General features: G+C 49.6%; 9 protein-coding genes across 9 annotated transcripts; 8 read left to right on the top strand and 1 right to left on the bottom strand.

The window, feature by feature from the left end:
* Positions 1 to 1,176: 1,176 nt before the first annotated feature.
* Positions 1,177 to 6,682, top strand: N7511_007376 (uncharacterized protein; the record flags this gene model as incomplete). The annotated part of the gene is made up of 6 exons (XM_057129753.1): positions 1,177 to 2,100; positions 2,151 to 2,399; positions 2,451 to 2,772; positions 2,829 to 4,536; positions 4,591 to 5,624; positions 5,673 to 6,682. 6 exons carry the CDS (start codon positions 1,177 to 1,179, stop codon positions 6,680 to 6,682), a joined length of 5,247 nt encoding a protein of 1,748 aa, XP_056982821.1.
* A 147-nt stretch (positions 6,683 to 6,829) lies between these two features.
* N7511_007375 (uncharacterized protein) lies at positions 6,830 to 8,205 on the bottom strand (the record flags this gene model as incomplete). The annotated part of the gene is made up of 2 exons (XM_057129752.1): positions 6,830 to 8,123; positions 8,171 to 8,205. The coding sequence occupies 2 exons, from the start codon at positions 8,203 to 8,205 to the stop codon at positions 6,830 to 6,832; spliced, it is 1,329 nt and encodes a 442-aa protein (XP_056982820.1).
* A 2,345-nt stretch (positions 8,206 to 10,550) lies between these two features.
* Positions 10,551 to 12,299, top strand: N7511_007374 (uncharacterized protein; the record flags this gene model as incomplete). The annotated part of the gene is made up of 1 exon (XM_057129751.1): positions 10,551 to 12,299. The coding sequence occupies one exon, from the start codon at positions 10,551 to 10,553 to the stop codon at positions 12,297 to 12,299; it is 1,749 nt and encodes a 582-aa protein (XP_056982819.1).
* A 444-nt stretch (positions 12,300 to 12,743) lies between these two features.
* Positions 12,744 to 13,814, top strand: N7511_007373 (ketopantoate reductase family protein; the record flags this gene model as incomplete). The annotated part of the gene is made up of 1 exon (XM_057129750.1): positions 12,744 to 13,814. One exon carries the CDS (start codon positions 12,744 to 12,746, stop codon positions 13,812 to 13,814), a length of 1,071 nt encoding a protein of 356 aa, XP_056982818.1.
* Positions 13,815 to 15,360: 1,546 nt separating this feature from the next.
* Positions 15,361 to 17,004, top strand: N7511_007372 (uncharacterized protein; the record flags this gene model as incomplete). The annotated part of the gene is made up of 1 exon (XM_057129749.1): positions 15,361 to 17,004. The coding sequence occupies one exon, from the start codon at positions 15,361 to 15,363 to the stop codon at positions 17,002 to 17,004; it is 1,644 nt and encodes a 547-aa protein (XP_056982817.1).
* Positions 17,005 to 17,339: 335 nt separating this feature from the next.
* Positions 17,340 to 18,051, top strand: N7511_007371 (uncharacterized protein; the record flags this gene model as incomplete). The annotated part of the gene is made up of 2 exons (XM_057129748.1): positions 17,340 to 17,617; positions 17,703 to 18,051. 2 exons carry the CDS (start codon positions 17,340 to 17,342, stop codon positions 18,049 to 18,051), a joined length of 627 nt encoding a protein of 208 aa, XP_056982816.1.
* Positions 18,052 to 18,433: 382 nt separating this feature from the next.
* N7511_007370 (uncharacterized protein) lies at positions 18,434 to 18,865 on the top strand (the record flags this gene model as incomplete). Its single annotated transcript, XM_057129747.1, has 2 exons — positions 18,434 to 18,455; positions 18,507 to 18,865. The coding sequence occupies 2 exons, from the start codon at positions 18,434 to 18,436 to the stop codon at positions 18,863 to 18,865; spliced, it is 381 nt and encodes a 126-aa protein (XP_056982815.1).
* Positions 18,866 to 20,386: 1,521 nt separating this feature from the next.
* rhgB (putative extracellular rhamnogalacturonase) lies at positions 20,387 to 22,538 on the top strand (the record flags this gene model as incomplete). The annotated part of the gene is made up of 4 exons (XM_057129746.1): positions 20,387 to 21,013; positions 21,068 to 21,106; positions 21,170 to 21,371; positions 21,427 to 22,538. 4 exons carry the CDS (start codon positions 20,387 to 20,389, stop codon positions 22,536 to 22,538), a joined length of 1,980 nt encoding a protein of 659 aa, XP_056982814.1.
* Positions 22,539 to 22,853: 315 nt separating this feature from the next.
* On the top strand, positions 22,854 to 24,377 carry N7511_007368 (uncharacterized protein; the record flags this gene model as incomplete). The annotated part of the gene is made up of 1 exon (XM_057129745.1): positions 22,854 to 24,377. One exon carries the CDS (start codon positions 22,854 to 22,856, stop codon positions 24,375 to 24,377), a length of 1,524 nt encoding a protein of 507 aa, XP_056982813.1.
* Positions 24,378 to 24,456: the final 79 nt, after the last annotated feature.

Here is a 24,456-nt window from a genome sequence, read left to right as displayed (position 1 = left end):
CCCCGAATTCAATCACCGGGATCGAATGCCGGCTCTCTAGTTGACCCCACGCAGAAACTGCCGAGCGATGAGACTCCAATTCGAGATTGCTAGCTCGGGGAGAACTCCGAGCTTGCTGGGCTTGTGACAGTAACGAAGATTCAGAGAGCTCGAGTCTGTATTTTCAACAATCTTTGTCTGCCAGCCAGGTTGTCATTCTGTCGAAATAAGAGGGTGGAAAGCATAGCTGGGGCTAAAAAATAACATAAGCATCTCCGTCGGCGTTTTTCTAAGATGATTGGAATTCGTGTGTCAAGCAAGATTCAAGCAATACCCGAATTTGCATGGGATACACAATATGGGGCTGAGGTTAGACTCTGAAACTAATCCAACATTGACTAGATAGCATCTCTATTACAGGGTACACAGTAACAGGAGCCCAGTTAAGGACATCTAAGATAAGATTTCATTACTCACCAGATGTAATTCTTTGAAAGAACAGGTCACCAGCGGCGAATTGCAAGGTTCACCCATGAGAAGGTCGACTTGAGTCCAAAATTGTTTGTGAGCGACGAACACACCCAAATTGGCTGTGTCTAAGGATTTTGTTTGGTGACATCGATTCGCATTCAGAATCTCTGAACCATCTTCGTGCTATTGTACGTAGTTCCAAATCGGTGAGCTTGATAGCCCCCAAATGTCTTACATTGACATTTAACTCATATTGAAAATCTAGATTAAGTCCTATACTCAACAAGTAATAGATTTGGTCCACAATATTAGCAAATTTGATGGCAGGCAAAAGGCAACAGCCTGTCGTGTTGACTGCAAGGATGATGACTTGTGGAATCACATGGATTTGATTGGTTATCAATGCAGGTGGGTCTTCTGAACGTCAAAATACTGTGTCTCGGACTGTAGGCACAATGGCAATTCTGCCTAGAAAAACCCTGAGCGTCAAAAGTGCACGATCCCGTAAAGCTTGGCGGTTGTGTCTCGCAGAAAGTGATTGGCTGAGGATGCGCAGTAGTGGGTCTGTTGCCTAAGGCTGCCTGGCCCCTGATGCCAAGCGTCGAACTAAAACAAGCCAGAATATCAACTTCTTTCTATTTAAACCTCACTTCTTTCTGTGTTTCCGGGAACTATTCAACTTCAATCCCTTTACTCCAGATACCCTCAATCCCAATAATATTCATCATGGCCTTTTTGTTGCCCTCCCTCCCGGCCAAGCACAATGACTTCTTGGCTTACGTGAAATCCAACCCAGAAAAGCACATGAAAGATTTGATTGAGCCTTATGTCAAATATGATGCAGTGCTGCGTCAGACATTTGCTCAAGCTCCATCCCATGCATCCATCCAAGACAATCATGTCAACATTGTGCCTCTATACGATCAAAATCGGGCCACAGACATCCGTATTCGGGCACGGAACCTGGAAGCCGAGACAGCAGAGGAAAGAGAGAAGTATATCTTGCCATTGAGTGATGAAATCAGAAGGTCAAATGATTCACCTGCAGTCGTGCCGTCTTTGGATGAATTCCAACACAACTTCGCTCTTTTCACAGAAGGGTCACTCAGTGAGATCGATTGGTCAAATGTGGTTGCTGCAGGCAGTGCTGTCGTAACCTCCCTCTTGCCAGTCCCAGAGAAATATCGCAACTCCAAGCGAGGCCTGCGTCAGTACTATCATGAAGAGTTTGCGCCCGCGTCCGATGTGGATCTTTTCTTGTATGGCTTGACCGAGGAACAGGCGCTGGACAAGATCAAACATATCGAAGACAAGATCCGCAACACCATCCTCTATGAGACCACGACTATCCGAACAAAGAACACCATCACAATTGCTTCACAATACCCCAACCGACACGTCCAAATTGTTCTTCGAATCTATCGTTCCATCGCTGAGATTCTGACCGGATTCGATGTTGACGTATCTTGCGCTGCCTACAACGGCAAACAGGTGTTTGCATCTCCACGTGCAATTGCTGCGTACATGACACAATTCAATCAGATTGATTTGACGCGGCGATCACCGTCTTATGAGAATCGACTTTCCAAGTATTCCCATCGTGGATTTGAGGTTTACTGGCCTCAACTTGACAGATCGAAAATCGATCCGGTGAGTGTGAATACGTATCTAGTGGATTATGTAGCTGACCTTTCGAAAAGACCATTTTTGAACGCAGCTTCACCAGAACTGAAGGCCTCGCCCGACTTCTAGTTCTAGAGAAACTTCCTGGATCACAAGACAGAGATAATTATCTCCAAAAGAGACGCCAGGAGCGCGGTCGCCCAGCTTTGAACGTCTACATGCGTCGTCGTCAAGGTAAAGAATTGAGAGGAAATATCAAAGATGCCTGGGAGGATGAGGTCCCCGACTGGCAAGAGCAGGACCAAGTGTCTGATTACCACACTTTTGTGAGAAGCCTTTCTGTGACATTTTATCTTGCTCTGCTGACTCCATAATAGACCATTCCGTACGGCAAGAACTTCAATGCGAAAAAGATTGAAAAGCTTCTTTACACGAAGGACTTGCTCTTAAACGCTCAATGGAATCAGCCCAAGGATCGTGAAGTTTATCTTCATCGTCACCCTGCTTTCTTTGGTGAGGCTGAGCACGTAATTCATGATTGTTGTGGGTTCTGTCCTCAGCCAGTCACCGACGAAGAAAAGAAAGTCGCCGACGAGGAAAGCAAAATGTACATCTCTGGTGATGTGACTTTCATCAAGGATGACCCTGGTCGTCAGGAGATTGGCAGCTTTAACCCGATCACCGAGACTGACTGGACCGGTATGAATATTACACCCTTGTATGTGTGGAAGTCAGCCACTGACAACCTGTTACAGAAATGGCTTACGTCGGCCGAACCGAAAGACTTTGCCAAGCTATTGTGGCTAACGATCTTGAAACTGTGAAGGCTTTCCTTGCGGAGGACGGCACTAACCCAGATCGTCGGGATTACACCGGGCGAACACCACTGCAATTGGCATGCATGTCGTCCACTTCTGAGGTTGTTCAGTGTCTTGTTGACCGTGGTGCTCGGATGATCCCGCGCATGGCGGACGGAAAGACTGCATTGCATCTCGCCGCTGCCCGAGGAGACGCTGAGATCATTCGTATCTTGCTCGCGAAGAGCAACCAGAACGAAGAGGAAGAAGAGAACAAGAAGGATGCTGAGAAGAAGAATAGCAAGAAGGAAATCAGCAACGACGATGCTATGAGTATTGACGGCGGCGAGACAAAGGATGATATGTCGCTCACATCTGAGTCGTACGTGAAAGTTGAGAAGGAAGACAAGGACACCGAAATGACTACATACGACACCCTCGAGGACAATGAGCTTGAGCCAGATGTCTACGATATCAATGTGGTTGCTTGGGACAGTCGCACCTCCCCATTGCATCTTGCCATTCTTCATGGACACGTTGATGCCGTGAAAGAGCTAGTCACCTCTTTTGGAGCCGATGTTTTGATGCCAATCAAGATCTTGAACGACTACAGCAAACGTCCGGAGGCAGCAATCTTAACCTTGGTTCTCGCTCTCTCCCTTCCATCGGAGAAAGCGAGAGAGATGTCAAAGACTCTTTTGGAACTTGGAGCTTCGCCGGCCCAGGCCGATCTGGCACAAAAGACTCCTCTGTATTACCTTGCCCATTCAAGTGAGAGTGAACTACTTCAGGTTTATCTACAACACGATGAACCAGCAGTGAAGCGGGCGATCAATCATCTGGCTTCCAATGGTGCGCACTGGTCGCCTGAATTCACCTCACCTTTGATGGTGTCTCTCGCCGCCAAGAATGCATCAGTGGCAAGCAACCTACTGGACGCGGGTGCCAAGCCAGAGATCAAAATCGCCGACTTTGTTAAAGCCCTGAAAGCCCAACGGTCAACATCCCAAATTTACGGAGATGTCGAAGACGATTTCAAGTGCGGTGTCGACCAGCCAATTTTGCAAGCCGTTGAAAACGACCTTCCTTTGCTTGCCGTTGATCTGCTCCATCGTGGAGTCAATGCCAATACTGAGCGGAAGCAACGACACCAAAACACAGGCCAGACAGTTCTTGATCTTACACGGGGAGTTCTGAAGACCCTTTCCGGGTACATGGCCGATCCTAGCTACAGACCGCCAACACGGGACCCCAATGCTATGATATTTGTCAAGGATGACCAGTCATACTTGGCGGATTTCGTTCCCGGTAGCTACCAGAGGTTCATTGCGAATGTTCAGCTACGCAGCTGCCGGAAGAAGGCCCATGACACTGAGGAGCGATTCAAGAAAGCCCAGATTTTGCCCGCTGATCCACCAGGAACTGCTCAGAAGAGACAAGCCATTGCGGAGCTGCATCAGCAATATAAAGATTTGGAAGTCGCGCTGTTGGCAAGAGGAGCGAAGACATACGAAGAAATTCACCCTGTGGATCAACCCCGGCAGATGTATGTTCCTCAGATGCAGCCTGAGGAGAAGAAGGAGCCCAGGAAGAATTTCTTCCGAGTTCGATTCAACTTCAACATGGTCGGCATTACCGATCCTTGTCGGCAAGGCTTTTTGCAACTGTAAGTCATTATCTCTATTGAAAGTAGTTCATCTCGCTGACATTCATCGAATAGATTTGAAGCTGCCTGGAATGGCGATATTGCCACCATCAGAACGCTGACACTGGGTATGTGGGGAGCAACTCAGGATCAGCCTCCTCTTGAGATTGCTGTCTGTGATTCAAGGGGCATGTCGTGTCTCTCCATTGCCATCATGCGTGGCCACTTGGAGACCGCCAAGGCAATTCTTCAAATCCTGCGCGCACAGCTGAAGGTGCAAGAGCCCCGTGGAAGCAAGCAGAAGCGATTTGAGATGGCAGTCGATGACGAGAGCTCTGATATGGACGAGGATGAGGATGACGACCGCTTAAACATCGTTGGTGATGAAGTTGATGACACATTCACTCATGACAACGTTGGCGAAGATGCCAGTCAAGTTGAAAGTGATGTCACTCCTTTCCAAGCCTTCACGAAGAACTTTGACGCTTTTCTGTTCCTCGACGCTCTCCCGCCAAAGCATCTTTGCAGAATTGTGCCAGACAGCGGGGCTTATTGGGGATCCCAGGAAGGTGCTAAAATCAACAGCTTCGTCAAATATGCGATCTATAAGAATGACCTTCCCCTTTTGGATTACCTATTGGAAATTGGAAAGGATATCGCTCAGAACAACCCTCGTGGAAAGCTCGTATACTCAGTTTCGTCTGACGAGTTCCAACTCGCCATCGGTCTGGGTCGCATCGACTGCCTTTCCAAGCTCATTCAGAGCACTGGGGCTGGGCTTCCACTTGCTAAGTTGAGTCAAGACTGCGGGGTTGAAGCTCGCAAAGAGCATCAATATTATCCCGGCTTGTCTATTCGTGGCACCAAGCGTGCCGACTGGGCTGATGCTGGGCGAGGCGGAGAAATCGGACACCCAGATCAGCGTCCACCTCTTCTGATCGCAGCCCTCCAAGGCAATCTTGCAAGTACAGAGTTCTTCCTTGGCACTGGCCCAGCACGGTACTATCTTGAGTACTTGAATTCGATTCCAGAGAATGAGCACGTCAAGAGGCTGGCACAGTCTCAGCTTGGAGTCGAAGCGACTTTGTTGAGCTGGTTGCAGACGAGAAGTAAGTTCACTGACCAAGAGATGGAAATAATTACTGACTCGTTCTCAGACAATCTTGCAATTCACTGCGCAGTGATGTCTCGGCCGTCTGATGACACCGAGCGTCTTTTGCAGTACCTCGTTGACCACCACCCTGAATGCATTGAGGTGCGATCTAGTGGTGGACTCACACCTCTCGCCTTGGCTATGTCCCTCCATCGAGTTCGGTTTTCCCGCATTCTCATAGCCGCAGGAGCCAACCAAGCGACTCGAGATTCAGGAGCAAACAATCTTCTACACCTGATTCTCCACTCTGCCGAGGGTCGCAATTGCAAGAACTCCGAGCGATGTGGCAGACTTATCAGTCTTCTCGATCAGCGCCTCATCCCTACAATGCTAGTAGAAAGAGCAGGCGACAGCTCGCAGACACCTTTCGCGCGCTGGCTGGAGCACTCTCCCCGCCCACAGGATACCTTCGACCGGAGCGAGGGGGGCAAAACGCTCGTTTCCATGACAAACCTGATCCTAGATCTTGCGCAGTCATCCAACCAAAGACACCTGGAGCTCTTCGATGGAGCGGGTAACACTGTCGCCCACGATGCAGTCAAGGGAGGACAACACAGAGCCTTGGAGCAGATCCTGGATCGTCGCCCTGACCTTCTATACCGCGAGAACGCAACTGGAACGACTGCACTTGAAATGGCTGTCGACGCATGGGTGAACAAACAGACCTCGGCTCCACCGTCAAGTCCACACAGGAACAGAAACCCACCAGTTCACCGCATGAATATGGTTGCTCGGGACCCTATTTACTTTGTCGAGGGTGTTTGTGCTCCAGATAATGATGTGAACATCATGCTTCGGGTCTGCCAGGGTCGCGCTCGCCAAAGTCCCTCCAAGAGAAGATTGGTGAGCCTGTTCGAGGCGAATGAGGTTGCAAAGCGGTTGGCGGCTCGATCTGAGGTTACTGGGGAATACGGATATGGATATGGTCGTCGTCGGGTTCGGGGTCGTTATCAGCACTCATCTGATCGTGAACAAGATGAGGTTGCTATGTCTAATGTTTTGGCTGCGCATTGATTATTTGCTTGTTTTGAGAGATTCTTGTTATCAAATTGAGGCTTATAAATGCTTGAAAGTTGAACCATCTTATTTCACGTCACTTGTAATTGTAAATGTAAATGTAAATGTTCAGTGTGAATCTACGTCTCTCCATGCAATACGCTTTCAAGAAACAACAGCCAGCTTGCTTCGAACAGGCATATTGTCCTCCATCCCTGGTTCAGGGAACCCAGAGATATTCACACCCTTCCGGAACAAGAGACAATGAGTTGAACCACCAAAGTGGAACATACCAATCTCATCACCCTTATTCACCCGATCACCCTCCTTAACCGTGATATCACAAGTCGACACCTCAGCCATCCCAACCCCAATAAACGCCATAAGCCCAATAGCCGGTTCATCAGCCTCAATAAAGATCAAAGCACGCGTAGCAGTCGAAGTAATATATCCCTGCGAGGTAACCTGCCCAGCCATATCAATCTCCTTAACAGCAACCTCGGGATTCCCAACCCCCTCAAACAACGGCTCAGAATAATACGTCCCATCCACGACATACGCGCCGACCACCGTGCCAGCAACAGGCGCATGCCAACGGTGATAACTCAGCGCCGACAGGAACGCCTGATAAACAGTCCCCCCGACAAACTGCCCCGCGCGCTCATCATGACCCAGCATATCCAGAACCGAATACGGCTGACTCTTAATCCAGAACTGGTCACGGGCGCGGACATGACGCGCCGTCCTGAACGGCTTCGACTCACACGCATTGGCAATAACCTTTCCATCCTCCGGGTCCGCAACAGGACGCATACCGTCCCTAAAGAGGCGGGTGAAAAACGCATCCCAGGACCCAAAGCCGTGGTTTGGAGCGGCGGGGTCACACTCGAACATATCATGGAATTGGAGATTTGACGCGGCGGAGGGGCCGATCTTCGCCACGGCGGTTAGATCCCGACGACCGGTTTCGCCGAACCAGCCGTTAGAAGAGGAGTTGAGGACGTCGGCGGAGGCAGGCGAGCGCAAGTACTCGCCCCAGACATTGAGGATCTTCTTGATGATCTTGTTGATGTCTGGGTCTAGGAAGGCGGCGTAGCCGCTCGGAGTGCCCATTGGCCAGTCGAGGACGGCGTTGATGGGGAGGCCGACTAGACCGACGCGGTGGGATTTGTCGGTCCATGAGGGGGCGGTGGTGAGTAGGTGGTTGAGGACTTGTAGGAAATGGGGATAGTCGCGGATCTCGGGGTTGCCGGTTGGGTCGTGGCCGTAGCGGTTGCGGCGGGGGACTTCTTTGAACATGGAGGTCAGGAGCATGTAGACTTTTGTGTTTGTTTCGATGAGATGTTGGAATTCTTGTAGGACTGGGTGCAGCGGTGTTTGGGTTTGGTCGACTTGGTGGATTATTCCGCCTAGCCATTCTTTGTGGACTTTGTAGTCGGCTGGCATCCAATTGCCCGTTCTAGGGTTGTTAGAGGGCGGTGGTTTGTGCAGGGATGGGGTTCATACTTGTGGAGGTGGTGGGAATAGCCATCTTGATGCATGGTGACGAGGGGTTTTAGGGGTTTACTCAAATCCGGGGAAAGAATTAAGATAAAAGCTTGACTGTGATAATCGGCTTGGCGACGATCTTTTATATGTTAAGGCTGTTCACGATTCGGCAATAGTATTGCATCACAATGACGAGTCTTCTTAAAATAGCCTCTAGAGCTTCGAATTGACGCCTGGAAGTCCTTGACTTCCTTGAATATCGTGTGGGGAAATGGGCTGATATCCGAATACCCGGCGATGATGTCATCTCCATAGATCCAACCCTGAAACTTTGAGCAAGCCAGACCTTGATATTGGGTTGTTACTTAAAGCCATATTTCACCTGGCATACTGTAGCAGGAGGGCTATTAAAGCTACTATTGGATATTGCGGATTAAACACGAAATGAGCAACGTGGTATAGCAACCTCGGCCTACTGCTTGTGGTAATTCAGCTGACGTAGTCAAGCCATTGTCTGATGTGTTCAGCTTCTCATTGGACTGATGAAAGATGGCGTTATGCGAACTTACGATTTGCCGATATCTGTTGTCACTTGAATCATGAACCATGTGGAATTCACCTTTCGGTTTAAGTTTAGACAAAGCTCGTGATTCGTTCAGCAAAGCTCCTGGACATTTCACCTTCAATACTAACACAAGCCGTAAGATCTTCATAGCTTCAGAGAATGAAACTACGTAAATGACACCGATTCCAATATAATCTCCAAAAGTTTTTCCTGATAATCCGTTGACCGGACCCCAGAAAAAGTTCGTGGATCCACATCCCGAGGTAGCTTGAACAAATAGAACCGACAGTAACTTAGGGTAACCAAACCAGTGATATTATAAGGAACAGGATAAGTGAAAGGAGATTCATGATAGGATCAATATGAGGCAGTGCCTAGACGATTCAGGCAACGGAAAAAGCGTTCCAGTTTTTCCACTTCTTCGATGGTCTCATAAAGGTGATGCGCGAAAGTATAATCCTTGGGGAGGTGAGACATAGGAGCAGCCGTGAAGAAAATGCCGCGAATTTGATATTGGTATTGACAAGTTTGTCTGATTTTGCTAGAAGTGAAATGAAGACGAGAATGCATTAAACACGTCTAGAAAGTTCGAAATGGGCGTGAGATGAAAACCCTCAAAGTAGAGTTAGCTCTCAAGCTGAATTTGAGTCATGTTAGAACAATCGTTACAAGGTTGGGATATAAGCCTGTCTCAGCTGCTCCTCGGCGCGCGCCAAGGGTCGATCGGAATAGTCCTCTTCCGGGAGATGATACTCGAGAAACTGTGGTATGCATTCATCTTTACCGCCAAGACTCCACCAGTTGAAAAACACGCGCCAGGATCTACGTGTGAGATTTTCAGGACATATGTTCCATTGGATATCTTGATCCTCAGTTCATGGGCTGTTTCAGTTGGACCCACCTGTGGAGTTACCCCGGATGTTGTTCGACTCCTTCATAACTTATGAGTTTATAAAGGGAAAGGTCATTGGTCGATTGGAGGAAATAGGCGCCGTCGAAAAGGTTGCGGGCATGCTTGACTATTTTACAACACTGCACACTCCTAGCTCTCTATGTGGAGGGTTTTACCAGGGGCTCCTCTTTCCCAACACTGAAGATCTAGTATTCGTAAATCCTGACGAGATAGAGAAGTGGTTGAATAGCCGGCTGTTCTCCTATAATCCGAAACTGTCTTTTCAGCGCTACGATCTTATCCTCTGCCACATGAATTTAGCTCCTCGAAATATCCTATGACAGGAAGATAGGTCTCTCTGCCTTCTTTATGGGGTATCTGCCGGCTACTACCCAAGATTGTTCAAGTTCTGTATGCAATACATTCGTCTATTATAACATAATTCCTCTAAGAATCAATTTTTAAGGTGATTTTCGGTATGTCAGAATGTTATATATTTCTCAACTGTAATGACGTAGAAGTGGATAAAGTACCGTAACAGTACGGAATAGATGCTTTACTAACTCATTTTTTTTTGACTTGGTGATTGTAAAAAGTATGCGGCATTACAGAAATTTGACCTCTCAATCAGGCTAGGAAAGAATAGTTTTGGAGCAATGTGGTGGGAGAGCCTTTTTGGTTCACGTCCCAACTTTCTTGACTCTTGCTGTCACTGAGCTTGGCGCTGTGAGTCGTTACGTAATCGGCGAGAAGACCGATAAGTTACTAATTCACTCCTTCCCTCTGACTTAATTTCACTAACTGCAAGTATTTTATAGGTCCCCTGGAATATGTTTGAACGTCCAGATGAACCTTCGGATGATCCATACGCCTTGCCGGGAATTGAATGTGGGTATCGTCAATCCACTTCACATTGCGCCTGCTGAAAGAGTGAAGTGAACATGGATTCTGAATGGAATTGGTTTGAAGGGATTGATTTAGATCATCATGACAACGCTCTGCAGTCACCGATTCCAAGTCTGGGAATTTCACCGTCCATGTTGGATCTCAACGCCTCAAGCAACAGCCTGCCTGACTCATCTACAACTCAAGAATATAGCGCCCAACCAGACGACCCCCTGCCAGAAGATCTGAGATTCATGGCAGCCCCACAGTTGGGGGTGTTTGATAGCCCCCTGGATCCGAGTGGCTTCTGGAATTTGGACGAACAAGTAGACAGCTACCCAAGTCTTTCGAGTGCTGAGCAATCCAGAGGTGCTAGCCCGGGATTGGAGGCAATTCGTGACCGCACAAGGCATAGTATTCAATCCCCGAGAGGTTTGCCGAGGAATCGGAGTCGCTACTCAACCAGAAGATCGGGCAATCCTTCGACACCGGTTTATATATCGCCTAGTCCTAGCACACCCATTGATCGTGATCCGATGCAGCGATGGCAAGATTCCCCTCCGGAGGATGAACCGGCAGATCTATCGGCAATTATGAATGCCCTCCAAACAACACCAAACCAGAAATCTAGAGCTCTATCACGCTCTAACGTAGGCGACATTCGGCAGCCTGCTGATGCTTTCCGAGGATATCGCCAGGTCGCATCCTCCAATAGCGGCGAAAGCAGTCGTAGCAAGTCATCACAAAATTCGATACACTCCGAGAATTCCGGTACCTCTGGCTCTTCCCTCAATTCATCTGCCTCTCGATCCCGAAAATTCCGAGGCCGAGTTAAAAAATCACGCTCAGCCAAACTAGGAACGGATCAGAACCGGAGCTTCTGTTGCACGTTCTGCTGCGATCGCTTCAAAAGCAAATACGATTGGACACGACACGAAAAATCACTGCATCTAAATCTGGAAGCGTGGGTATGCGCCCCTTACGGAGGGGCAGCCTTCTCCATGACTACCAGGCGTCGGCACTGTGCCTATTGCCATGTCTTGGAGCCAGACACCGATCACCTCAAGCAACATCATCACCAAGCCTGCCACGGAGACTCAACCGAGCCTCGAGTTTTTCGCCGCAAGGATCATCTTGTTCAACACCTTCGGCTGGTGCACGAACTGGATGTCATGCCCATGGTCGATGATTGGAAACTAGAAACACCGGACTTCACGTCTCGCTGTGGAATCTGCGACCAGAAAATGAACAGCTGGAACGAGCGCGCAGATCACATTGCAGCTCACTACAAAGAAGGACGAAGTATGGTAGACTGGCATGGTGAGCACGACTTTCCACCTCATATCGCTGTACAAATCACGAATGCGTTGCCACCCTATCTAATTGGATCCGAGTCGCGGAGCATCGTCCCATTCTCTGCGACAGGCTCCGGTTCTCGCGACCACTTCTTCCAAATTTCATCCAACGCAGGAATGGAACATCGGGTGGACAATTCCCAGCCCGTTCAATCTTTACCGGAGAATTTCTCCTCTCAGTCGGAATTAAGCTCCTTTACCGAGATCCTTACAATGCATCTCAGCCGCTACGCCCAAGAACAGATGAAGCAGGGTATCATTCCAACAGATGATATGTTCCAGCAAGAATCGCGACGATTATTGTACGATTGTGAGGATAATTGGAACCAGACTGTGGCGGACAATGGTCAGTGGCTTTCGGCATTCCGCAGATTGCATTGCCAGCCCGAAGATGTACCGGTTCTTGAAAAGGAAGTGGAACTCTCTGCTTCCGGAATTACAGAAAAATGAAATTATATTCAATCAATCAAATTTCCTTCTTATTCGTGCCTGGAGATCTTGTGGCGAAAAGTGAAGTGGCGATGAATATTAAGGTTATTTCCCTAGGGCGTGGATGTGGGTCCTTGGATTTTCACAGCCAGGAGCCAGGGGTGAACTTCAACCAAATTCTGTGTTCCGCGGTAAGAGATGAACAAATTTGATGTTTGAACTTCGATTATACATCATCGGCGTCAACTCCGAAGTTGATAGTCCGCGCACATCCAGTTTACCGCATCGTGGGAAAAGTGGGTCCAGGGCGTAGGGCGTGAGAATAGGATCGAATCTCTTGATGATAATCACAATGCTGTTGAGTATGTATAAAGAGACAGACTGTGATTGAAATTCGGTGAAACGCCTCAGATGTATAGTCTTCTGCGCATGGCTCCTTACCGAGCGATTTTATTACGCCGCAGCATGCATACTCCTGCCCAAGCCGAGAGACCAAGGGTCCATGTGCTCGGACTCGGAAGTATTGGGACATTCGCGGCACACTCTCTACTTGAATGTCCTAGACCTCCTTCCGTGACCCTTCTTTGCCACCGCCAATCCCTCTTCGACGCCTACCGCCAAAACGGAAATCAAATCCTTCTAGAGACAAGAGAAGGAGATAGGATCGGACATACAGGATATGAGTTTGAAGTCTTCCGTAACGGAAACTGGTACCAAGGCTCAGACGCGGAGGGCAGTGGTGATTCCGCGCAGAATAGTGTGATTGAAAACCTCATAGTAGCCGTAAAGACTACACAGACAGTCTCTGCTCTACGACCCTTGCAACATCGCCTTACCCCCAATTCCAACATCCTATTCCTTCAAAATGGCAGTGGCACGATCGACGAAGTCAACACGCAACTCTTCCCCAATCCGATCGATCGCCCGAACTATATAGTCGGAGTCATCTCTCATGGCGTCACACTACACAAGTCCTTCCATGTCACACACACCGGGCACGCAGCGACGTCACTCGGCCCGATCCCCAGATCGACAGAAGACCCAACCCAAACATTCGAAAACGCCTCAAGTTACCTCCTCGCCAATCTCCCCCTCTCACCGCGTCTAAATGCCACCTCATACACCCACACCGAAATTCTCCAAATCCAGCTGGAAAAGCTAGCCGTCAACGCATTCTGCAACCCATTGTGTGCCTTGAATGACGCCGAGAACGGCTTCCTTTTCTCAATCCCCGAAACGAGACTCGCGATCTTGACGGAGATCTCGAATGTGGTATGCGCACTACCAGAGCTGCAACACGTTTCAGACCTCAAGCAGCGGTTTGCAGTCGACAAGCTAGAAGCAACCGTCAATGCGATCATCGAGAAAACGTTCCATACTACGTGTTCAATGGTGTGGGACCTTCGGGCGGGGCGCGAAACAGAAATTAAGTTCATTAATGGGTATTGGGTGAAACGGGGTCTGGAAGTTGGGGTTCCAACACCTGTCAATGAGAGTCTTGTGGCAAAGGTTAGGCTGAAAGAGCGAAGGAATTGAGTGTTTATTTTGATAGACAGATACAGTTGCAGCGTTAACAAAGTTTGAACCTCAATATTTATATACAGATATACATCTTGTCAAGAAACCAGCCATACTGTACAACGCCCAGGTATAGTCGGCGATGACATTCGACCAACACCGACATTCAGTGCGACGTGCAGACTCTCCCTTCTCAGCCAAGTGGATGCATTAAAACCACCAAAGGGGAAAACGAAGAGCCGGTATAGCCGCCTGATACAAGCACGGGTCAAGCCGGAAAGCAAACGCAGAGCTTCACCGTGGAAGATTGGAACCACGGCTTCGGACGAGGCCCGAACGCTGTCAGGCGAGATCCGTAGCATGACTCGGTCGACCAGTCCTGCAAGCCCAATCACTACTGTACATACACGCTATGCCCTTTATGCAACCTCACCCTTTTGGTCTTGTGCCTCACCCGGCATCTACTATCCCCCACGGCACATTTCGTACGGAGGTGACTTAAGAGTGGAGGAGAACCCCGAGTGGATTCAATCCTCGGGGCCCCAAACGTCTAGGGCGTGGGATGCATACGAGCGTTGGGGGCAGAGTACAGAGTACAGGAACATCAACAGTTAAGCACCTGATGTTATTGGAAATTGTTGTGCAAATCTATAGTGGAGTTATCCAGTATCAGCCAATCAAAGCCTCGGGATCAACTTCGGGGTAAATTCTCGGGGTTTCTGCTGGACTCGGCCTCACCGGCTTCTTTTCTTGGGAATCGGGAACTTCCCGAGAGTTTCCAGGCAAACTTTATTTGGCGATTTCGACCTCTGCGTATTCCTGAATGTCTCGAATGTCGTTCTATTTATCTACGTATTTCTTTTCATGCATCGTTATACATGTGTCTGCTTTATTCATCGCAATTCTCACGGCATTCGGCATGCGGCATACCGACGTAAATTTCAGCAAGTGGATCCTCCAGACCCACTCGGCTCGGGAGGATCTTCGGTTCATTGTCGGGAGTATACTCGCAAATCTTGACCTCTCTGGTTATCGTCCGAGACATGGTCGGTTGGTTACAGCGTGGCGCTATTATTATTACAGTAGGTCGGAGAATCTGTTGGCCCACATTGCCTGTTTGGTGTTAGGATGTTGAGGAGACATGAAGCCACACCCCAGATGTTCAACCTCCAGTATGGAGAAAGAAGGGGGAGCACGGGAACTGGAAGTTCAAGGATGGTGCTCGTTGGAGGTAATACTGTAAGTGAAGCACATCCGATCGAGATGTGATTCAGGGACCAGGTACAGAGTTTTCATGTAGAATGGTTCGTACCCACTTACTGGTCACTTGGTAACATGATTGATCGAATGATTCTTTCTTGACTTTCTGGAAGGCCATTCCTTGAATTTTCCTCCGCTCTCCGTATAATCCCGCAGCCCCAGTTCTCATCAATTCCGGAGTCTGGAGCATGACGTACAGCCTAATGCCCCCAATTTATATGCTGGGCTCTTCGCTCTGATTTTTTTTTCAGACCAGTTCTCTTCAACTCCTTCTCTTCCTCCTCGCCTATATACACCTATAATCATGAAGGCATCAAAGAATCCCCAGCCTGTGTCGGCTGATCATGATGAGGATGTTCAGACTGCCGAAGCAGTCACTCGCCCGGAACATTCCAAAAAGGGTCTCATTGTCGGAGGAAAATATCGGGATGAGCTCTCCGAGGAGCAATCACAACAATATGACAGCCTATTGCAAGAGGTTGACATCGACCTGCCTCTCACCGCGACAAAACCTACCGAACACAATGGACAGCAATTTATCATCCTCGAGTTCGTCGAGGGAGACAAGCAGAACCCGTTCAACTGGAGTGGAGCGTACAAGGCTTTCATTAGTGCTCTACTTTGTCTGATGACATTGTTCATCGGTCTCGCCACCACAGCTTACAGTTCAGGAATCTCACGCATGGTAGAGGACCTGGGAACCTCGACAGAGATTGGCCAGCTGGGATTGTTCTGCTTCAACTTCACCTGTGCCCTGGCTCCCCTGTTCCTGGCTCCATTCTGTGAACTTGCTGGTCGACGAGTCGTCTACGTGGGTGCTTACGTCTGCTTTGCTCTCATGTTCATCGGTCTCTCCCTGGGCAAGAACATTGCCACTATCCTTGTTTGCCGTTCTCTGCTCGGTCTCTTCGGTTGCGTTGGTACTATCCTGGTTGGTGGTACCTTCGGTGATATGTATACCCCCGAGCACCGTGCCATCCCCATGGCCTCATTCTCTTTCGTTGCCATCTTCGGTACCGTTGCCGCCCCCATCTACGCCGGTTTCATTGACCAGGCTTTGGGCTGGCGCTGGGTTGAGGGTATCCAGGGTCTGGCCAACATTCCCCTCGTGATCATCATTGCCATCTTCCTCATCGAGACCCGTGGAGGTGTGGCCCTTGCCAAGCGTGCAAAGGCTCTCCGCAAGTCCACCGGTGATGAGCGCTTCGTTACGCACAATGACCTGGAGGCCCCTGGTATCAAGCAGATGCTCCACAACTCATCCGTCAAGGCCGTTAAGATGCTGTTCACCGAGCCCGTGGTCTTTGCCTTTGGTCTCTGGATTAGTTTCGCCTGGTTCCTCGCCTTCCTCTTCCTTTCCGTGATCCCCATCACCTTCCAGGAGAAGCGTGGCTGGAGTGAGGGTGTCTCCGGTCTTCCATACATCTCCCTCTGCATCGGAACCACCATCGGCTTCGCTCTGAACTTCCTCCAGATCCGCAAGTACAAGGCCTTGACCGCCGACCCCAACCGTGTCGTCGACCCCGAGTCTCGTCTGTACGGTGCCCTCTGCGGAGCCGTCTGGCTGCCCGTCGGTCTCTTCATCTACAGCTTCACCCAGTACAAGGAATTGCCCTGGATCGGCCCCAACATCGGTCTCGTCCTCATCGCCGTCGGCATCTTCTTCATCTTCGAGTCCTGCTACAGTTATACCTCCGACTGCTACGGCGAGCACTCCTCCTCCGCCATCGCCGGTCAGGGTTTCATGCGTAACACCCTCGGCGCTGTGTCACCTCTGTTCGCCTCGCAGTTCTTCCACAACCTCGGCAGCCAGTACGCTGGTTTGCTCTTGGCTCTCATTGCCACCTTGTTGACTTTGATTCCCTTCATCCTGTACAAGTACGGTCCCGCGCTGCGCGCTCGATCCAGACTTGCCAGTGCCACTGTCAGCGCCGCCAGAGGCGAGTAAATATTTGTCATTTCTTGCGATTTTAGCGTGTCAACGCATATGTCATTATGAGCATACATACTACGGAGTACATACATAGGTTGAGGTTTTCAATACTCACACATACATTACATATCAACGAACAAAAGTTTTCGATGCATTTATTCCGCATTCTCATAATATCTTGTCAACTGTAAGCGGCGGGCCCATGAATTACTGTATCTGGTTAGTTTTGCCTGTTTCGGTTTAGTTCCTTAAATCGCAGTTTTCTAACACGGACGTTCGATATATGGACACTACTTCGCCCTTTTGACCTCTCTCTCTTTCTTGGTCTATAATTTCGCCTCTGGTGAAGAATGGCCACTCTCAAGACAGATGCCACCCGCGTCCGCAAAGATATGGCGGACGTCGACCAAAATACATGGGGCTTCTTCTTCTACCGTACATGCTACTACGACGATGATGCACGTTGGGAGAGCTTCCTTGAGCGGATGAAAGCATATGCAGAAATGAATCTACTCGATCCCGAATTTGAGAACAAGAATGGCGATGGACAAATTCTTTTGGGCCAACTTGAATGGAATATCCAATCACACCCCTCACTAGATAATTGTTCATACGAGGAAGTCTGGCGGTACAGATCACAATCCCTTACTGTTTGACGTTGACCGAAGAATGCAGAGGAAGACAAAGTGCTGATTCTGTTCCCGTCTCCTTAGCCAACATCGGGATCTCATGAAATCCCTGTACGGGGAATATTGTCCCGCCTATGTCCGACAGGGATACCCCGTTGTCGTGGATAAAGAGGCCCTAGACTCTGTCCTGGAAGCCCCGTCTCCGGATGCATGGAAGATAGGTGATTATCTCCGGACTATGGCTTATGTGAATGTGCTTGATATGCAATGGTTTGATGTACAGGATGAGCCGGATAATGGAATTGGATCGGAAGTCGGATGGACGAGGGTTTCGGCTCACAAGCTTTATCCTCGATTGCATTCGTTGCTTGCGAGTTTCTTGTGGCCGCAGGTTATTTATCGTCATCCTCCTACGATTTCTCGTTTAAGCTGAATATCGCCATATTATCTGGTTGTGTAGAGAGGCGCATTTATCAGTTAGCAACTTATTTTCTTCAAAAGTCATGGTAATCTCAGTGGAAATATTACTTAAAGGGTGCTGATTGATATTCATGCCTCATGTATCAGGCATCCACATCAAAATCAATGACCAATCAGAAATAGCACGTGACCGAGCAGAAATCTTTAGTGATTGCCCAAATCAGCAGGCGGTGAGCATACTCCGCCATTTCCATCCCAGAAAAATTTCCCATCTTCAATTTTGAACATCCACCTCAACCAACCCACTACCTCCTTTGTACAACAAGGCCGTGATCCTCTGAGTGAGCCATTTCTTTTCAAGATCTGGTGTTCTGAATTATCTATCAACCGCAACAATGGCCGAAGACTCCACCGCCGGTAAGATCCCTCCCCAGTCCTTCGTGACGCACACCGACTAACACCACCCAGCCTGGCCCATCGCCGACGAGACTCTCTCCCAGAGCCTCCTGGACCTCGTCCAGCAAGCCGGTCACTACCGCCAGATCAAGAAGGGTGCCAACGAGACCACCAAGACCCTGAACCGCGGTACCTCCGAGCTCGTCGTCCTCGCCGCCGACACCACTCCCCTCCCCATCATTCTCCACCTCCCCCTGCTGTGCGAGGACAAGAACGTTCCCTACGTCTACGTCCCCAGCAAGATGGCTCTCGGCCGTGCCACCGGTGTTTCCCGCCCCGTCATCGCCGTCTCCATCACCACCAACGACGCCAGTGAGCTCGCTGCCTCCATCCGCGAGATCAAGCTCCAGGTCGAGCGTCTCATGCTCTAAATGTAGATATTTAGCCAGCATGAAGATATTAATGTGGGAGTGGAGGGATTGGACCCGATGTGGTCGCTTGTGAATGGCTCTCTGTCTTGAATGTGGACTGGGCCTTGGCTTGAAAGTCGGAGTTTCTCTGGATAATTACGTTATGTGGTGACTCTTGTTGCGGGCTGGGGATTGGCTATGTTTGCTCCGAAGCTAGTTTGCTTGCATCGCTGTTGGACAATTCAGACACTTTGAACTTTGATTATTTCTCGTAGCTTGGGCTCTTGTCTAAGATATTCGTATAGTAGGGTAATATCCCTCTCTCGTTGATATGTATTCCTGCCATTGGTATTACGGTCTATTTTTCAGAGTACCCTCTTCAACATATACCTTGTCGGGGTGAAGTTGCTTACTGTATGAAACAGCGGTGTATCGAATGACTGACACGACCCATGGATGATATACAAGGCTTACCGACACTGTACCCTTCAGGTTCCCTTCTTCGATATAACGTTATATCACTTACTGGTTGTGTCATCTAAACCATTTTACAGCCAATATCAAATACCAAAATATTTCAGCCAGTCCAATGGCCGCAAATTCACTTTCTCACTTGATATTGACAATATACTGTAAAGGCTAAGATCTTGGCAAGAAAATCCGAAATACTGTTACTCTAAAATCCCCAAGAGCTACGATCACAAGCGGGTAAGTTGCTGTTTACTGCGAATATTAATAATCCATTTGAAAAAGACGACCTACCGTTCTTAAGCCCTTTTCCGAGCCTCAGTCGCAGGGGTTGTGGAGTGCCACAACCGTCTATTGATCCATCGGCTCGCGAATCCACTATGGAATAGACCATGTGCTCAATGAAGACCCATACACAAATAAGTCTTTAAGGTTCCAAACTCAGTGCAGAAGTCCAACGAAGGTTTGCGCCGAGGAGCAGGCACCGCCAGCCGTAGCCCTATTATCCACATATCAAACTCTTAATCAATCGATGAGAATCAGCGTGAAACACTTTGCCCCTGACGTTACGCGAGTACATTTAGCCGACAAGGCCTCGAGCCGAGAGCAAGTTGACGAACTATCGATGAAACACGCTAACTGTGATAGGGCTAGACAACGTTTGAGAACGGCTCTTAGTGTCCTTTCCCGGAGATCGCTCAACACAACAGGCCCTTTCAACCTCCCCTCTCTGTAATTTCTTGTCGTGCACCCCTGACCATCCCTCTCCCCATGTGGACCTCACGGGTTATGTGAAGCAGTTCGTTGTTTGCTCCGTGCCGCCTACTATAATCGTCTTGGATCCCCCACATGACTCGAGTCGACTGGCCCGGACACGATTAGGAGATGACCACCTGCAGCCCTAACGATGTTTGAGATAAAGAATTCAGGGCCTTCAGGGGCTGTTTAAGCATATATAGTCAATCTCATCCGGTCAGACTTCGAGTTTTTCAAGCCTTTCATTCTTTTGCTTCTTTACTAGCCATTCTTTCGTTTCAGTCATTCTTTTATTTCTGTATTGGTCAATTCTTCATAATGTTTCTTCGCTCTTTTCTCGCAATCGGCCTGGCGCCATTGCTCACAAACGCGTACTTGAGCGGCTCCGTCGGCCCAACAACATCCGTCGCAACCAAGTCCGCCACTAAGACCTGCAATGTCCTCGACTACGGCGCCGTTGCAGACAAGACACACGATATCGGACCGGCTCTTAGCTCCGCCTGGGTTGCGTGCCGGGACGGTGGTGTAGTATATGTCCCTCCTGGAGACTACGGCTTCTCGACGTGGGTCACGCTTTCCAGTGGTCAGAACAGTGCCATCCAGCTGGACGGTATCATCTATCGGACCGGTACCGATGAAGGAAACATGATCATGATCAAGCACAGCACCGACTTTGAGTTGTTCAGTTCGACCTCCAAGGGTGCTATCCAGGGCTTGGGATATGAGTTCCACACGTCCGGATCGGCTGGTGGCCCTCGCATCTTGAGATTGTATGATGTGACCGACTTTTCCGTTCACGATCTTGCTCTGGTTGATGCTCCTGCTTTCCACTTCTCTCTTGATACTTGTGTGAACGGTGAGGTCTACAATATGGCTATTCGCGGTGGTAATCTGGGTGGACTTGATGGTATTGATGTCTGGTCTACCAATCTGTGGATTCATGATGTGCGTGACTGTTGATGGGTATCTCTGGATTAGGGTTTATGCTGATTGAAATAGGTCGAGGTTACCAACAAGGATGAGTGTGTGACTGTCAAGGTATGTTCTCTTTTGTCGACAGCTCCTGGCATACCATGGAGAGGTGTACTAACGATGTATTAGTCTCCCGCTCAGAACATCTTGGTCGAGAACGTCTACTGCAACTGGAGTGGTGGTTGTGCCATGGGCTCTCTCGGCACCGACGTTAACATCACCGACATCACCTACCGCAACATCTACACCTGGTCCTCTAACCAGATGTACATGATCAAGAGCAACGGAGGCAGCGGCAACGTCGACAACCTCCTTCTTGAGAACTTCATCGGTAAGACGACCTCGTCCCCATAACACCCAACTCCCGATGAGACTAACAAAGCCAGGTCACGGCAACGCTTACTCCCTCGATATTGACGGAGCCTGGAGCAGCATGAGCACAGTCGCCGGCGACGGTGTTCAACTGACCAACGTGACCGTCAGGAATTGGAAGGGAACCGAGTCCAACGGCGCCGAGCGCGGCCCCGTCAAGGTCAAGTGTGCCGCCAAAGCGCCCTGCAAGGACGTGACCATCGAGGACTTTGCCATGTGGACCGAGACCGGCTCGTACCAGGCCAATACCTGTGAGAGCGCCTACGGCTCCGGTAGCTGCATCAAGGACAGCGAGGACTACGTCTCGTATACCACCACGGTCACCGAGAGCTCTGCTCCCACTGGCTACTCCGCTGCTACCATGGCCTCGGATCTCACTGAGGCTTTTGGTACTGCTTCCTCTATTCCCATTCCTACTATCCCTACCTCGTTCTACCCTGGCGCTACTCCCTATAGTGCTCTTGCTGGTGCCGACTCTGTCGCTACTAATGTCAAGGTTCCCGCTGCTGCTTCCTCGGTTGCCGTTGCTTCTAGCTCTGTCTCGTCTACCGTTGTTGCAACTCCATCCAGCACTAATGTTGGTGTCGAGGCTATAAGTGCTTCTTCTTCTATTGCTGTTGTTTCTAGCACTGCCTCGTCTACTTCTGCTGCTGCTATCGAGACTTCGCTTGGTGGCGTCGAGGTTATCGGTACTGCTTCCTCTGTTGCTCTTGCTTCTAGCACTGTCTTTTCTACCTTTGCTGCTGCTACCGAGACCTCTCTTGGTGGTGTCGAGGCTATGGGTACTGCCTCTTCTATTGCTGTTCTGTCTAGCCCTGTCTCGTCTGTTCCTGCTGTGGCTTCATCCAGCTTCGAGGCTATCGACACTGCTTCCTCCATTGCCGTTCTTTCCAGCCCTGTCTCGTCTGCCTCTGCTACTGCTACCGAGACTTCTCTTGCTGATGTCGAGACTGTCGGTACTGCCTCCTCTACTCCCATTGCTACCACACCTGCCCCTATTGCCATTCCTACTGCTCCTGAGTCGGCCTACTCTGCCCCTACTACTCTTGTCAAGGTCAAGGGTACTTGTCCTTTGGTTCACAAAGAGAACGGTGGTCATGGTCATGGTCATGGCCCACGGGTGTAACAACCTCAACCGAGTCCATTGTGTATATAGAACAGATATCCAGCCAACACATAGTATATTTGCCGCATCAGAATATCCATATCTGTTCAATCCCTACTGATCTGCATTCACAGTATATCCCTTGCAATTCCCCAACCCTCCACGTGATGTGGGGGACATGACTGACACAACACTGCAGGGCAATCACGCCAGTCACGCCCAATGAAACCTCAACTTTTTAGTGCAACTCATCGTATTCAAGATTTCCAACTGCACTTGATAACCCCAACATGATCCCAACTTTCAGGAGCCATCTTTGTTTACTCCAACGTCAACATGTCAAACTCGCTCAAACATCCCGGCCCTGAGCCAACCGTGACCGACACACCAGCCCAGAGCCAGAGCCAGAGCCAGAAAACAAGCTACATTGGCAAAGCGGAAGTGCTGAACCGTGCAATCCAAAGTATTGGCATGGGCCGCTATCAGTGGCAACTGTTCGTGGTCATTGGGTTCGGGTGGGCGAGTGATAATCTATGGCCTATCGTCACATCTCTCATTCTCCCACCGATATCCTACGAGTTCCACCCTTCCAAAGCACCTCTGCTTACCCTATCACAGAACATAGGATTGCTGATTGGTGCGGTATTCTGGGGGTTCGGGTGTGACATCTTCGGTCGGCGGTGGGCATTTAATCTGACGATCGGCATTACAGCAGTATTTGGTCTGATCGCCGCTGGATCACCGAACTTTGGCGCCGCGTGTGCCTTTGTGGCACTATGGTCTGTGGGAGTTGGTGGGAATTTGCCGGTTGATTCGGCTATTTTCCTCGAATTTTTGCCTGGCTCGCATCAGTACCTGTTGACGGTCCTGTCTATCGACTGGGCGTTTGCTCAGGTACTGGCCAATCTGATCGCGTGGCCGTTGCTCGGATACAGGACCTGTGATTCTGGCGATGGGTGTACCAAGGCTGATAACATGGGATGGAGATACTTTCTCATTGCAATGGGTGGACTAGCCATGATCATGTTTGTGACTCGATTTGCTTTCTTTACTCTTTACGAGTCGCCCAAATATCTCATGGGTAAAGGGCGGAACGCAGAAGCAGTGCAAGTTGTGAACGAGGTTGCGAGGAGGAATGGGAAGTCGACCGATTTGACCCAGGGACAGCTGGATGAGTTCGACCAGGGCGAGTCGCAAGACATCTCAGCGGGAAATATCGTCCGTCAACGCCTGGAAAAGGTCCGATTTGATCATATCCGCGCGTTGTTCGACACCCCCAAGCGGGCGTGGTCGACTACCCTCATCATCCTGGTCTGGGCTTTCATTGGCCTTGGGTATCCGCTGTACAACGCGTTCCTCCCATACATCCAACAATCGCGTGGCGCGGAGTTTGGAGATGGCTCAACGTACATCACCTATCGTAACTCGCTGATCATCGCTGTGATGGGCATCCCCGGTTGCCTGCTCGGTGGACTCCTAGTGGAGTTACCCAGATTCGGCCGGAAGGGAGCCCTGAGCACTTCAACGGTGTTGACGGGGGCATTCCTCCTGGGATCGACGACAGCGACTACGTCTAATGCTCTCCTCGGTTGGAACTGTGCGTTCAACTTCTTGAGCAGTTTGCTCTATGCGGTGCTCTACGCATATACCCCTGAAATCTTTCTGACCAAGGATCGAGGCACGGGCAATGCCTTGACGGCATCTGCAAATCGAATCTTTGGCATCATGGCGCCTATTATAGCCATGTTTGCCGATCTCCAAACCTCTGCTCCGGTTTATGTCAGCGGAGCGCTCTTCATAGTTGCTGGACTGTTGGTGTTGTTGATGCCATATGAAACTCGGGGAAAGGCCAGTCTTTGATTGACTATTCCCTCTTACCGATCATAATTGCGTGTACAGTAGACACACAATCTGCAATCCAGCTTCCCATAGGATTCCT

Source organism: Penicillium nucicola (genome assembly GCF_028828085.1).
Source record: "Penicillium nucicola strain IBT 29836 chromosome Unknown utg000007l, whole genome shotgun sequence".
Classification (NCBI taxonomy): domain Eukaryota; kingdom Fungi; phylum Ascomycota; class Eurotiomycetes; order Eurotiales; family Aspergillaceae; genus Penicillium; species Penicillium nucicola.
Note: the sequence above shows the minus strand (reverse complement) of the source record. Positions and strands in the feature narration are given on the sequence as shown.